Here is a 15371-nt window from a genome sequence, read left to right as displayed (position 1 = left end):
TAACAGACTTGCTCTAATTTAACAGATCAAAAAAACATTATGAACGCTTTACTGAGCTATTTAAAAAACTTAACACAAAAATAATTTTAACAAAAAATTTGCTTAAAGTGAAACAAAAAAGAATAACATGCTAATTTGTTTAATTAATCGCAATTAATGTGATCATTTGACACCCCTAGATAATACAGTATTGATATGTAGGGTCAACTGTTGCATTAAGTACATTTGCAAAGCTTTATTTAAAAAAACAAAAACGGATGTGCTTGGATGAAAGCAGAAATAGAGCATTTAAAAAAAAAATGGAATCATTAATAACCACAGAAAACTATTAGCTTCAGATTTAGATTTTATAATTTAAATAGCGTGGAGTTAAATTGCTTAGTTTCGGAAACTGACAAACGAATGGTGACATCTGAACTGGAGACCCGCCAAACATACCTCCAGTGTTTTGAGTAAGGGCACAGACTCGATGAACGTCTCGTACATCCTTCTTTTCTTGGCGTTGTTCTTAACAATAAGTCTACGAAATGTAGCACGGTCCTAGAAACGGAAAAAAATACATAGACAAATGAGACAGATGAAGAAAACTGGCCAAAGGCCTGAATGCCTGAGAGCTGTTGTCCCCAGCTCTACCTCTGAGAGGCGCTGCAGCAGCATTAACTGTGGTGCTTCATTCACAGACTGCAGGGCCCCATTCTCAACATGTCTGATTTGCACAGCTTACTCTGCTTGCTTAATAAAACACATTGAATCCACTCTTGAAATCAACAAAAGAAACGGATGTAAAAAAAATGAATGAATGGAGCTTTTCATGTAAATTAGTTTTTCTCACAAATATATAATGAACAGGTAGTGCAAATCATTCTAAATCAAATCCCACAATCCTCCATTAGCAGACACGCGTTCCTAGCTTAGTGTGCTTGACATTTTGTGCGCTCTTACCAGACCCCATAGTGCTCCCTCCTGAGTGGCGATGATGGTGGCAGCACGCGGTGTGTTGTACATGAGTGCCAGTTCTCCAAAGCTGCCCTTATTGTTGTACTGACCCACGCATTTTCCTGATACCACAATGTCATAAATACCCCTAAAAAGCAGAAAAGGAAAGAGAGAGAAAAAAACCAAAATATTCAATCATTGAACTCAGAGTAAATCATTTTATCATTTATTTAAAACACCCGCTCTGATTGTCTTTTGATCTATTTTCAAGGTGTTCCCCATAGCGTTTTAATTACATGCAGTTTTTAGCCAAAGGTATAAAAAAGAAAACCTGTGTTGTTTTCTAGGTCATATTTTCTGCAGAGCAGCAGAAATTAGTCTCTGAGTTGAAGGGCAGGACTGTTGGCGTGGAGCAATCCCGCCGGCCATTCCCCTCCCCATTGCTGAGAGCTCTCTGTTTAAGCGCAGCAGGGAGCTCATGGTCCGCCCAGTATATTTCTACATAACAAATAAGCTCTTTTTCAAACAGCAAATTTTCGTCTGCTCCGGATTCACAATGATGTGAATAAAGAAATACTCAGAAAGGCAATTTAAAGCTCAATCTTCTTTACATGTCCTCCACCATTAGAAAAATGTCACAAGGTGCTAAAAACACCAAAACCATTAATTCCCTCAGAGTGAGTCTTCCAGTGAAAGGGGGTCATATGCCAAACATCTCTGGGTTTTGTTTTTGAAATAAAGGAGTACATGTTTGGTCGTCAATGAAAACCAGCCTGGCCTTCACTTCATTCTCTTGGAATTGGCCCGCCTCCCAAAGAAAAAGCCATATCTGAGTGGTTCATATTGAGAGAAACCCATCAAAATAGAGAACGTGTTCTTCAACTATAAACTAAGATGAGCATCTCTGTCCCCTCTACCTCTTTTTCCGTGTGTGGGGATTACACATGGAGAAGGTCATTTGCATTGATAATGCTTAGCGGGATTAACCAGTCGTTTTGTTGGATGGCCTGTTCTCTCATTGGCTGCATCAAATGACTCAAACTTGTTGCTGGCAGAGTATTATCTTACTTTGACTGGATTACCATGAGTATAGAGACAGCAATCACTTTCAAGTTAGTGCTGTCAGCCAGTTAAAGTTGGGATATTTTGTGCATTTGTTGGTCTGCACTGCTTATTAAAACACAGGTGAGAAACTGGTTTGTAGAAAATATTTCATATCATAATTTTACGTGATTTTATATGAAAAGAAGCTTATAATCATCTAGTAACTATGACAATAAAAACACAACTATAACTCAAAATAAAAATGTATTTTCCTAGGTGAGTTTTATTATCTAATTTGTAACCGCGGCCGTGGTGCAGCGATAGGGCGGTCGACCCATGAACGTAAGATTGCAGGTTCGATTCCCGCATTGCACGCCCATGAGTCGTTGCGTCCTTGGGCAAGACGCTGAACCCCACCTTGCCTATGATAAACACATTGCATGTTTATCACCAGTCCCGCCACCAGTGTGTAAATTTGTAATTTGTGTGTGACTGGGTGAATGGGACCGTGACTGTAAAGCGCTTTGGACCTTGTAGGTAGAAAAGCACTATATAAGTATACGCCATTTACCATTTAAATCTCACATGTTCTAAATTTAGATTGAAAAAAAACAATCATTTATCCAAATTATTTTGGGTAAAAGAAATTGGTACAGAATTCCGTTTATTTAGGTATGAACTAAGGGACAAACCCCTCCTTCTGAGAAGCAGTCCCATACCATAATCCTCTCTCCACCAAACTTTCCAAATGGGCAACTGCAGTCAAACAAAAGTCGTTTTCCAAACCTGTTTAGCAACCCAGGCTCGTCTATCAGATTAACAGATGGAAGACTGCGATTCCTGACTCCAGGGAGAGCGTCATCAATGCTCTAGTATCTTGTGGCGGCATGTTTTACACTAGTAAATCTGATGATTTGCATTCCACTTGGTGATGTTTGGCTTAAAAGCTCAGACATGGAAACCCATTATATGAAGTGCTCTTTGCTGCTCTTAATCTACTTTGAAGGACACATGGTGTCTGGAGGTCTGTGGTCACGGACTGTAGAAACATGGCGACCTCTCTACGTTCTTGAGTATCCGCTGACCAGCTCTGTCAGTTTAGATGGCCCACCACTTTGTGACCAAGTTTCTGTTCCTCTCAATCTCTTCCACTTCCACCACCAACAGCCGGCTCTGGATTATTTCATAGAGGTGAATATTCAGGACTTGACTGGACCAGAACTCACGGCGCTCCAAAGAAAGGGTTATGTTTCATAAATGTTTTTAGAAACAGTCTGCATGCATAGATATTTGATTTGATTACTGTTATCCAAAGCATTCACCTAAAGGACACCACAGAAGCGCAAATTACCATTTTTGAACAGAATGCACACATTATCACCAATTCAGTTTCACGTTTAATAAAAAATACCTTTCTAGACTTTAGTTGTGATGGGCACTTGATTACTTTTACAGAAGCCAATTCTTTAGATTCCACTTCCAGGATAGAGTCAGCTCTTTCAACTATTGATTCTTTACAAAACATTTTTTGTAGGCCTTTATTTGACCATAACTTTTCCAAAAAATAAAAGTGTGTATGTTAAAAATGCTTTAATGTGAAGTGTATTCACGAGAAGCCGTAGAATTTTGTGCATTTATTCCATTAGAATAAATGCATTCTTTTGTTTTAAATATTTTAATCAAATGTTGGCATGCTAGTTCCTTTGTCAGGATTACTTTTTATTACTTCATTTATTGTTTAAAACAATTAAACGACAGAGGCAGATTAAAAAAAAGTTTTTTCTGCTCCTCTTTATTTATAAAATTGTAATTTTTTTGGATTGTCTGGATGTAAATAAATGAAATTAAGTTCAAATAAATAAATAAAAATGTATTATTTAACAAATGAACAAGACTTGCTGTCGCGCATAAACCCAAGAAGGGAAAGATAGGAATACAATTAGAGGATTTTTTTTATTATTGACTCCATGAAAATAAGATTCATATCAAAGTTCAGGTCAGCTCGGGCCGCCTGAATGCCGCCGCGGCTCTCTTTCTGGCCGCCAGTCAGCCTCCCGAGGCTGACGTCAGTGAATGTGTCATGTGCCGTAAGCTGAGTCCCTGATTGGTTGATGCAACGCAGCAACCTCACCAATGTTCAGACATCGAGCGCCGCTCGAAATTGCACTTTCCATACAGCAGGACCATGACGCCGCGCCCACACGCTCAAATCACGCCGCAGGACCTCAGATCCCATCATTTGAGAGTTGCCTCTGTCGACTCCCTACAAGGCGATTCTAAGAATTGCTGCTTACGAGCATGAGCCATCACTAGAGTGTAGAGTAAACAAGATGCTGGGACAGCTGGGCAACACTTCACGTAAAGGACAAATACATGTAAAAAGTCAAAAATTAAAAAACGACTTTTTGATTCAAATGACAATTATGGTAATAATTTTTAGTTTGAAAAAATGCTGCTTTGTTTTGTCTCTGACGTCAGTGAAAGATTCATTTTTGCAGATTCGGAGCAGGAACGTTCCCCTTAAGAACTGTGCTCATCACTAACAAAACCAAACACGCCAGTTAAAAAACACTGCTAGCAGACTAAACAAAATCTGCTGAATAAAATGATAAACTGGGGAATATGAAATGTTTAAATATAGCTTAGTGCCTTAATAAAAACTAAACAATGCGTTTCAGCATTGAGCCTTCCTTCCTGCTTTTCTCTTTTGGACATTTCTTTCTCCCCTCTGTGTGCCAGTCTTCCCATCCCACCCTGCTCCTGACATTCACTCCCTCTGAGACTTTGTACAGACCACGGAAAAACCTTGGATTGTATGCTATCAGCCGGACATTTTAAAGGTCGACAAACGTGTCATATAAGGAGCGGAAGCATGCCGTGTGTAAGCAGGAGGATAGTGTTTGAAAGTGGGGCCAGAAGATGACAGCTTGCTGCTTTGTATTACAGCCTGAACTTTGCAGAAATTATTCATTTTATCATATTTTTTTTTAGGTTTCCATAAGGTTTCAAAACTTTTTAACATAATGAAGTCTGGATTTTGGATAATGGCTGTGCGTCAATTCTTTTCTTTTTCATCTTTCCAGCTATTGATTTGCGAGCTACTTCTGTCCCGTTGATAATGTAAATTCAAAGGACGATGTTTCACAAAATGCTTTGTTTGTTCAGGTGCAGCGCAACAAATATAGGATTTCCTTTTAAAACACACTGAAGAAAACTTAAGTGCTCTTTTAATCTGAACTGCCAAAAACTAAAGAGAGAAAAATGATTGTACGGCTAATGACTAAACCAAAATAATTCTGATAATATAGTAAACTTGTTGGGTGTAATCCCCAAACTGCAGCTGACTGCCTCTGTCTTACCTCTCTATGACATAGAAGTTGTCTCCATCGTGTCCCTGATCGATGACGTGCTCTTGGGGTTGAACCTTTAACTCAAACATGGCATCCAGCACCTGCGAGAACTGCTCCTGTTTGTGGAAATGGAGAGACGTCAGACTTAAACCGGAAGAAAAAAAAACAGACAAGCAGCAAATAATGCATGTAAAACATGCCCTCATTGTTGGCGTCTCAGTGTGTTAAATAGATTCATTCACCTGGTCTAGTGTTTTAAAGAGTAAGATGTCTCGGCAGGCTTCTTGCAGTCTGCAGCGCTGTTCGTCTGTTTTTGGGTGGACCACTCTTGGTTCAGTGTCCTCGTCATCATCATCTGGGTTGAACGCCTCTGCACACACTAACACAAAGACGCAACACACTTTATGGAATCTGCAAGCTGAAGTTGAATACAAACTCAGTTGGCATGCTCAAACTCTCAGTCGCCTGAAAACACTGAAGCTCCAAGGTCGTACAAAAGAATCCAAGTAATGTGTGTGTTTTTGTTTGTTGTTTTTAGGACATACCAACCATTTATACAGAGTAACCTGTCAAGTACTAATAATCAGACTCAGAGTTTAAAGGTTTTATAGATTATGAAGACTCAGATGTTAGTTTATTTACTCAAAAATGTGTTCTTTTAAGTTTAATTTGCTCAAAACCAGTACTAATTTACGGTCTGACTTTAGTAAAGATGATGTTTTTTTATTTCACCTACTATTTCCTTTTTTCACTGTAGCATTTTTATTTTCATCCAACACACTGACATAAAGACTACTATTTTTACATCGTCCATAAATATACACACGTCCATGTGGATCTGAAACATTTCTAAAATTGTGAAGCCCTACATCCTTCAGATTACATTTAGGATTAAATAAAATGCTAATTTGGCATTTGCCTCACCATGGTAAAACAACACACATACAGAGCTCAGAGAATTGCTCCACTTGCTTTCTGCTGTGGCACTACAGATGACGATGCTTCACCTGGCTATCTGGATGAATGAGAATCTACACACCTGATTAAAAGTGCAAAAGCTTTGCTTTCTCTAGAACATTTTTTCACAATTTAGGATGCACAACTGTGTGCGAGGAGATTCAAAAGCAGATTGTAGAGCTGGGAAATATGAGAAAAGAGTTAACTACAATCTTTTATTAGCACATATTGTATTTAGCACATATTGTATTTAGGGGCCTCAAAAGTAGCCGGCACCCGGAGAAAATTCGCCGCCTGTGACTGAAACAGTCGCTGCCTACTTTTTGATGACGAACAAAAATGCCACTAGCGCCAAATTTTCCATATTCATTAGTTCTCCTTTTGGTCAATTTCTTTTTCTTCAGTGGTCCGCCTCTACTGTCCGTGCACACGATACGCCCCCCTCTAGTAAATCTGTCTTTGTTTTCTTAGCATGTTTTGATTTGAGTTCACAGGTTGATGACATTAAAGATGTTTTCATTTTGAGAAACACATTTTCATCCCTCATGGGGGGGCTTTATTTTTCAGCACAGTGTTTTGCTGCTGTACTAAAGAAAAAAGAAACACTATGTGAAAACACCAAAAGTAGAAAGCAAAGGCTTTGATTAGAAATTAATAAAGCAATGGCTTAAAAAAATAAAAGCCAAAAAGTTGTTTTACCTTTTATTTTAATTATGTTAAGTCTTCCTCTCTGTTTGCGTTCAACATAATTTCATTTTTTTAGAGTAAAACAGCTGAGGTTTTTCAGTGTAAAATGGCCTAATAATTTGGCTGGTATAAAATAGGTTTTGCCAGTAATTTTTTTTGTTAATCTATCAGCCAACTTAGCCGGTGAGTCAAACTTTTTAATTTCGGCCACTGGGCCGACCAATCTGTGATTGGTCGATATGTAAGAAAGGCTGCGAGCATCTTTGACATCAGCCTCAGTGAATTTTTGAAAACGATTATTTGAGTTGTTTTGTTGAATAAATCAAACTGGCTGTCCTGACATTTTTTTTTTTGTAGTAGCTAAACTCAATGTGGAGAGAGCTTTTGTTTGAAAAGCAAGTAAACTTACTTGAATTTTACAAGTGAGTTTGCAAAAATGGTCTTTCAGGGGCTCCTCCTCAAAAGTTTTAGAAGTTGTGTAGCAGGTAAGCAGATACAGGAAAACGGGTCGGGGGAAATCATAGTCGTGAACGATGTCAAAGTTAAGCACTAGACCCCCCTTTACTGCTTCCAGCTGAAATAATTCCCCAGATTTCGGAAAAATGGGCATAACGGGAACTCATTTTTAAATTTTTCCTGGGGAGAACCCTCAGATCCCCCCCCCTCAGCCAACACCTCATGTCTTCTACGTTTGGCCACCAGGATGCGCCCAATAGTGGTAGCCTCCTAGTTTCTCCTCCATAGCCTCCTACTCTGAAAACTTTTGAAGCCCCTGATATTTATGATGTCAGCAAATAAGTGTAGTGTAAAAGCATCTACAAACATAACCAATATTGCCAGGTTGTTTATGTTTTGAAAAATGATGCAGTTATATTTAGAGTGTTCATTAAGCAACACACAAAAACAATGATTAAAATAACTGTCAGACCAAATGGAAGTTAAAGTTTTTTATCTGCATCTTGTCTTTTGCAGTATTACAATACACTAAATATGTTTTGGACTTTTCCCAAGGACTGTTATGGAGATAACAGCCTTAAAAGGTGCCAGAGGAGACTTGACCATACTGATATAGACATTTTAACACTGAATGCCCCACTCAGTAATGAAAACATGTTTTAATTTAAATCTTATTTTTTTAATCCACAACATAATATTGTAGCTACTTTTTTGCTATACAATCTCTGCATATAATAAACTTTCTATTCTGACAAAATGCAACAGACTCATATGATTTAGTTAGTTAACAAATACATTATAATAACTGATATAACTTTTATAACTGACAGATATTCATTTTAACAAGAAAGGTTGATCTTTCTTGAATATCAAATGTTTAACACTTATATAACTTTCATTTTTTTAAAGTAATAAAAAAGCTCTGCAAGGTCAGAGACTTTCTTGCAGAATTTACTGAAAAAAGACCTCTGTCAACCAGAAAAGCTGGTACTGCCATCCATCATAAAAGCATCTTGTTGACTCTAAAAATAAAGGGCAAGATAGTTTTTTTTTCTCCAACATCAAACTTTGAAAAGCTCCTAAACCACAGACCACATAAAGTTGAAGGATTTTGCAGAAGTGCTGAGGGTTGTTCTTGTAGATGCAACAAACATCTGCCTGAACTAAGCCAGAGTGTGTATCTGTTTAAAAAGGCCACAATAACACAATCAGGCACATCTTTGAATTGAATTGAAATGTACAGACTGCAGGTTATGAATGACAATACAAATTACTATAAATCTATGGACACCCAAAAAGTATTTTTAAGTACTTTGCCTGGCTTGATATGCCTAAAATCAAGTCAAACCAACCATAGAACAAACTGGTCTTCATAGGCAGCTCGCTTCACTGTGCTTCAACTCACTGGAGTGTACCAAAAGCAAGAATTTAAGGACTCTGCTAATCAGCTCAAGTTTGACATTTAACCTAATCTCACTACAGCAGCTCATCGAAAAGCTGACGCTGCTGGGTGTGGACTCAGTCACTCTGTAGATAAAAGCTGGGGTCTGACGAAGCCAGCAGGGCACAATCAAAGTGTACAAGATGACAATAAAACAATTGCAGTTGTTTTAGTGCCAACATGTTATCATTCCGCAAAGCTAGTTCCTAAAAATGACAGAAGAATTAGGATCTCTACAAATGTGCAGAATATGGTACACTTCTTTATTTAAGATTAGCTCGTGCATCCCTCCTTGAACCAAGAAGAATGTCATTTTCATTGTTCTTTCTAGGATAACCATCTAAAAACAGGTCATCTGAGCAACCTTACATTTCTCTGATTATGTGAAATAAGACTGCAATCTTGCAGAGAGCTTTCACCTTTTAACTGTGCTTTGACAGACATTTTTACACTTTTCTCTCTTGTTTAAACTCTTAAAGTTCAAACCTTCATAGAAAAATAGGTGCAGAATTATAGAATGAAAACACAGATCTGCTCGCGATCAAATATTTATGTAGATTTGGCAGCTGAATGGACCCAGTCTGTACAGGAGACGAAGCACAGACGGGGTTGATTGACATGATTAACAGTCAATCAGGATGCAGAACACAGTGCACTGTTAAAAAAAAGGATTAAAAATAAATTACACTGAAAAAAATCTGCAAAAAAAAGAGACAGCGAAAGATGAACCATGTTACAGTGAGGGACCACTGTATTGCAGTAGCTGTCTTTGTTTTTATTGACACGGAAAAGGGAAACAAACTGACATCAAAGACTACAGCGGAAACATACTTCCTGTTTATGCTTTTTGTAATACATAAATAAAAATAATTACTTATAGGAGTATGTTTTCCATTTGGTTTACCAGAAAGACCAGGGAATGACAAATTTTCAGATCATTATGATCTACTGGGCAACACATCACTGAACCTAAAAGTGAAAAGAATCTTCTAAAAAGAAAAGAAACGAGTAACTTCAAAGAAATGCTAGTGATGAAACTAAATATGTCCATTACTAGTAAAACAAATAAACATAAAAAAAAACTGTTTTGCAACTTCAGCACAAATGCTGAAAAGAAGAAATGGGTCACTGTGTTCACCAAATCTAAAAAAATGAATAAATTACATTTGATATTTGCAAAACAATAAAAAAAGTTGTTAGGTCTGACAAATTCTAATAAAGGCTGCACTGCAGAACGCAAGCATAACATTCACAACAGGACGTCAGAAAAGATAAACATCTGTTGGCGCGCCCAGAGCCTAATCAAGGTGCAGTGCAGTGTGACGGCTGACGACATTCGATCAAACATGTGTAAACATTACACTGGTACAACAGAGCGTGAGAAAGGAAGATCGCTGTCTGTTAAACAGACACCAATGCAGGCAAAATGCAGCTTAGCAAAGGCGCTCAGCACTGGAACAGTTTTAACATTAATTAGCATTGCCAAAAATACAACATCTAGTCCAAAATACCATCAAAATACATGACTCATAGAAATGAGGGAAAAAAAGATGCAGTTGAACCATTGATGTAAGCAATGTTGATCTCTGTGAGGATTACACTCTAACACAAACACACATTCATTTACAAAGCACACACATTCATACACAAACAGTCGTTTTCTTACCTGACACTCTCCTGTTGAATCTGCTAGGAGGTGGAGCTGTGAAAAAGAAGAGAAAATGAAATCAAAAAATACATTTTTCATTATTTAACACAACTGTAAAACTTTTCAGAAATCTTTGGGGTCATTTGAGATCTCAACAAGCAAAGCTCATAAAAAAAAAAAAAAAATCACTGAGATAAATAGAAAAAATTTATTTAAAAAAACTAGCAAAATCCAGATGACAAGTTTGACTGATACAGTCCCTAGTGAGAGTCCTTCAGTCAACTAAGGAGAGCAATAACATAATGCAACAAATAACAAGCAAGTTTGAAGAATTAAAGAAAAATCCCATTTGGTAAACTTCATGTTATAAATGCAACAGTTAGAAATACCAGCAGATGCAAGCATTGAAATTTTATTTTACAATCTCTAACATATATAAACCTAAGGTTCATTATGGCAAAGTAAAAAAAATAAAACAGTATTAGTGTTTACATGATGAAAATCAGGCACAAGTTCAGTATCTTTTTATTCTACATTTCAACAAACCAATTTTGTTTTTTAATGACATTGACAAACCAGAAAGCTTACTTGAAAATGTAACCAAAAAAAAAACTGGCTCTACATGTGGCTGTTTGTTCTTTCTTTTGGCAGCTTCACATTTTTTCTTAGTGTGAATTCTCAGTAAATTCATCATATCATGACTTGACTTGTTTCCAATCCTGAATTATACTCATTTCCAGATTTCAAACCTGCTACCACCTAATTATCCATCATGTGGAACGCACACAACATCAGCAGTGTAAAGAGTTAAACACCTTAAGAAGGTTTAAACCCTGAACATATATTTACTGAACATAGCAAGGATTTAACGTTAGTGATTGAGCAGAGAGTAGACTTTAAGTTATACGCTATTATACCATTAATAATCTAAAGCATGTTTGATAACATGCTTTAGATGCTTGGCTTTTTATGTTACTTAATATTTTATAATAAAGAACCATAAACATGCCATAAACAAAATTAAATCCAAACACAGAAAAATAATTCTCTGCATAGGACACGATGTTTACAAGAGAAATTTTAACCACAACAACCAGAACAACATTTTATTTCTTCCGCTGACTTCAATGGTGGTCATCAAGCATATCATTTGTTTATTAAAGGTTAGAATGTACAACGGGTTCAGAATAATAAATTATGAAATACTATGCGATACATGACAATATTTTCTTGAGACTAAACTTGAAAGCAGAATGAAAGAATATGTAATTTGCAAAGGGGTAGAAGGTGTGATCAGATCAAAAAGCAATTGTTTATTCTATGCCCCATTTCTAAACTCACGTTTATCTTTAAATGTCTTTATAGATACTGAACGATTTGACTATTGGGTCAAAGCAGGTGTATGGGAAACTACAAGCACTAGCCAAACGCTCCTGCACTCAAACATAAGTGGAAGGTTCCCACTAGGACTCTGATGGAGGGATTCTCAAGTTGAAACGTAGAAAGTGTATGGTTTTACCATGAAAAGCCACGTTTTAGGGCGAAGAGTGGGAACTTTATTATGAACAAAAGATCAGACAGGAAGTTTTTTTCATCTTACAGTTCACAATGCAACATGAAAAATCTGATAAATTTACACACAAAAGTTAAGGTTTAGAATTCAGAGAAGCTGCCCTTCAACACTAGCCTGCTACTAGGAGCATAAGTGCTTCACAGCTGCTGTTGACACACATACACACTCACAAAGTGTGCAGTCTTACCTTATTACTAATGTGTCAGAGCCCATTAGATCTAGACTGTGAGTACAAGAATATGGGAGAAATTCACACATGCATGCCATTTTTCTGCACCTGGGAAAGAGTTCAACCCTGTTCTCTCTGGAGATCACCATTGCCCAAAGGATCAAAAACACTGACTGGCTCCACTAATTAGTTCACATATAAGTGAAACTCACACGAGAACTTTTTTATTAAACCAACCAACAACAGCTTAGATACAGGATAAAACTAAGATGCAGAATTAAAGAAAAGTTTCAACTTCATTTGTGAGCATGTGCCGTCTTACATACATTTCTTATTTATATGGTTTACAATAGCCTAGTTCTTAAGGTCCACATACACCTTTGGTTCTAAGTTTGCTCTACAGGACATTTCAGTCAATCTTCTCAAACAGTTTCCTTAAGTGTGAAGGTTCCAGTCCCAAAGATGTGGATAACTTCCCTTTTTGAAATGAACTGTGGTACACTTTATTCTAGTGTGAATAAAGTCATATATATATTAGGCCTGGGCGAAAAATCGATTAAATGAATTAATTTGAATTTTTTGTTACGGGTGATTTAAAAAATAACTAAATCGAGTTTTTGTGCAATGGCGCATTTTTGGCTCCCCAGAGCTTCCGTAGCGTTAATTTCACACGGCGGTATGGCAAGCGACAAACAACAACATCATAGCACACACAAAACAGCAAGCGACAACATGGCTACCGGTGAGAGTGGGAAGTTTGTTCCCAAGAAAGGAATAAAATCCTCTGTTGTTTGGAACTGGTATGGGTTTGCTGCCACAGACGTGGAGGAATCCCACGCTGCAACATTTGCCTAAAGCCCATCGCAGTCAAAGGCTCTCACTCGCGTGGCACGCGCTCAGTCCTCTTACACACGCAGCGCCCCGACACACATACACATTCTACAACGTATATATATTTAGTTCACTAGTTAGATAAATAAAAGCAAAATTTGCTTTAAGTTGTCTGCCGTTTGTCCTCTTGCTGTCCTTAAGTGTGTGTGTGTGTGTGTGTGGGGGGGGGGGGTTGGAAATCGAATTATTTGCCATATCTCCATATATATATATATATATATATATATATATTAGAGCTGCACGATATGAGGAAAACTCGCAATATGCGATATTGGTGATTAATATTGCAATAACGATATAATATGCGGTACATAAACAAATAGCAAAACAACCAAACACATCGTTTCCATTTCACTGCAACAGCTTAAAATTATATTCCAAATTCCCCTTGTCGACGTAGGAAGCAAACATCAAACATAAAAGGGCTCATCTGATTGATCAACAACATAAACGGGCCATTCCGATTGGTTAAATGCATAAAGGGATTAATTTCATTTGTTCAATATTTCAAGCTGCCATGAGTTTGTTTTAGCACATTTAAGGTAACCGTTTATTGCGATTATCGCCGTCTTTTGCGGTATGCGTTTTGCACAGCTTGATGTCGCGATAACGATAAATTTACGGTATATTGTGCAGGCCTAATTTATATAATAAATAAATAAATTAAAAAATTATATATATATATAAATTTTCTTACTTTCAAAATATTATTTTTCCTTAATCAAAAAAGGTCTATAATGGAACATTGCAAATCGTGCTAATGCTAACCATTTCTTGCATGCTGTTCTAAAATTTGCAGTTTGTATTGGTTTTAAAGTTGTGTAAAATAATACAAAATTGTAATGTCAATTTTGGGTGATTGTTTTGCAGTGGTGCCCAGAAGGAAAAATATGAGTCATGGCATTTATACTCTCACCTGGTACTGTCTATAGGGAACTCATTTTACAAAAATTGATGCTTGCAATACCAGCCAAATTTGACCAATGAATAATATCTCAATATTTAGAGGCTGTCACATTACAGACGCAGTGGTCCCCAACTCTATTCCCCATGAGCTACTGCCTTTAACCACGCCTGGTTGCAGTGAGCAAACCGAGGCGTGGCTCAACGTGGGCGGGGTTAAACAGGTTGCGCTCCGCCCAGTGTTATGTGATTCTTCCCACTAAACAACTTTCTTCTTGAAGTCTTGAAATATTTTTATTCGCATTTTATAAGATTCCACATGCAATATTACCACCTATCAGATTCGGGAGTGTCTCCTGAGATGATTAAATTAAGGATGGTCATGTACATTTTTCTTTAATTCAGGAAAAGATAAGTTATTTTGATTTTAGGATACATAAACTCCTGCTTTTTTTTTTATTAGAAAAAACAGCCGTTTTTCATTTATGGCTACAGGAACAAGAAAGGCAGACTGAACTAAACTGTGATGTGTTGGTAGTGAATGAAATGGCTCTTAACTTATAAAAATATTTCTCATATTTTGCACTAGACTAGAGAATACAATTTGCTTCTTTTTTTCCGCCTCTGTATTCCGCGCTTCTGATGAGTGGACGAACACACCACCCTCCTCTTCCTCAACACGTTCACAGACACAGCAAGTGAATGAGCAGAACGTTCATGGTATAAATAAACCCTAGAGACAATCGCATTGTTTAAAAGTATAAATGCCGCTCAGAAGTTCATCGCAGACGGTTGCAGGCAAATCCACACAAGATTAGTACCAACCAAACGCGTGATTGTGGATACGACTGATGCGATGACCAATCGGTTGGATCTTTAAAGCGAATGACAAGAGATGTCTTTTTCCTGGGAACCAGTTTATGACCATAAAATCGCAGCGTAGCGCATGAATGGAATAAAGCGCTAGGTGCAACAATAAGACTAAAAGAGACGACACAAAAACGTACAAAAATGAGTGACAATGGAAAACGAAGTCACTGGAACCACTTCACTTTAACTGATAATGTGAAAAGAGAATTTAAGAGTCTGCAAGAAAACAACACCATCTAGAACCGGCTCCACAACCAACCTGCACCTGACAACTGAGAGAATCTTCTCCTAAACAGCAGATCATTACTGACAAAAGAAACCAGATCAGCTTCACAAAGCTGAGACACTTAGTATTTTTAATGCCAACGATAACTGTTACGAAAAATCACATAAAGTGTGCGTGCCTCAACGCGTTTAACTCCGCTCACGTTGAGGTATGCCTCTGC

The 15371-nt window shown here is 37.4% G+C and overlaps 1 protein-coding gene across 1 annotated transcript in view; it reads right to left on the bottom strand.

Moving 5' to 3' along the window:
• LOC101159349 (cAMP-dependent protein kinase type II-alpha regulatory subunit) overlaps positions 1 to 15371 on the bottom strand; it is a 44988-nt gene that overhangs the window by 7083 nt on the left and 22534 nt on the right. The window contains exons 3-7 of the mRNA XM_004070323.4: positions 10538 to 10573; positions 5573 to 5709; positions 5340 to 5446; positions 943 to 1084; positions 439 to 540 (exon numbers count right to left, since the gene is read on the bottom strand). Coding sequence (XP_004070371.1) covers positions 439 to 540; positions 943 to 1084; positions 5340 to 5446; positions 5573 to 5709; positions 10538 to 10573 — 524 coding nt within the window. The remainder of the gene's footprint in view (positions 1 to 438; positions 541 to 942; positions 1085 to 5339; positions 5447 to 5572; positions 5710 to 10537; positions 10574 to 15371) is intronic.

Source organism: Oryzias latipes, chromosome 7 (genome assembly GCF_002234675.1).
Source record: "Oryzias latipes chromosome 7, ASM223467v1".
Taxonomy (NCBI): domain Eukaryota; kingdom Metazoa; phylum Chordata; class Actinopteri; order Beloniformes; family Adrianichthyidae; genus Oryzias; species Oryzias latipes.
The sequence above is the reverse complement of the archived record's forward strand: the minus strand, read 5'-3'. Positions and strand labels throughout refer to the sequence as shown.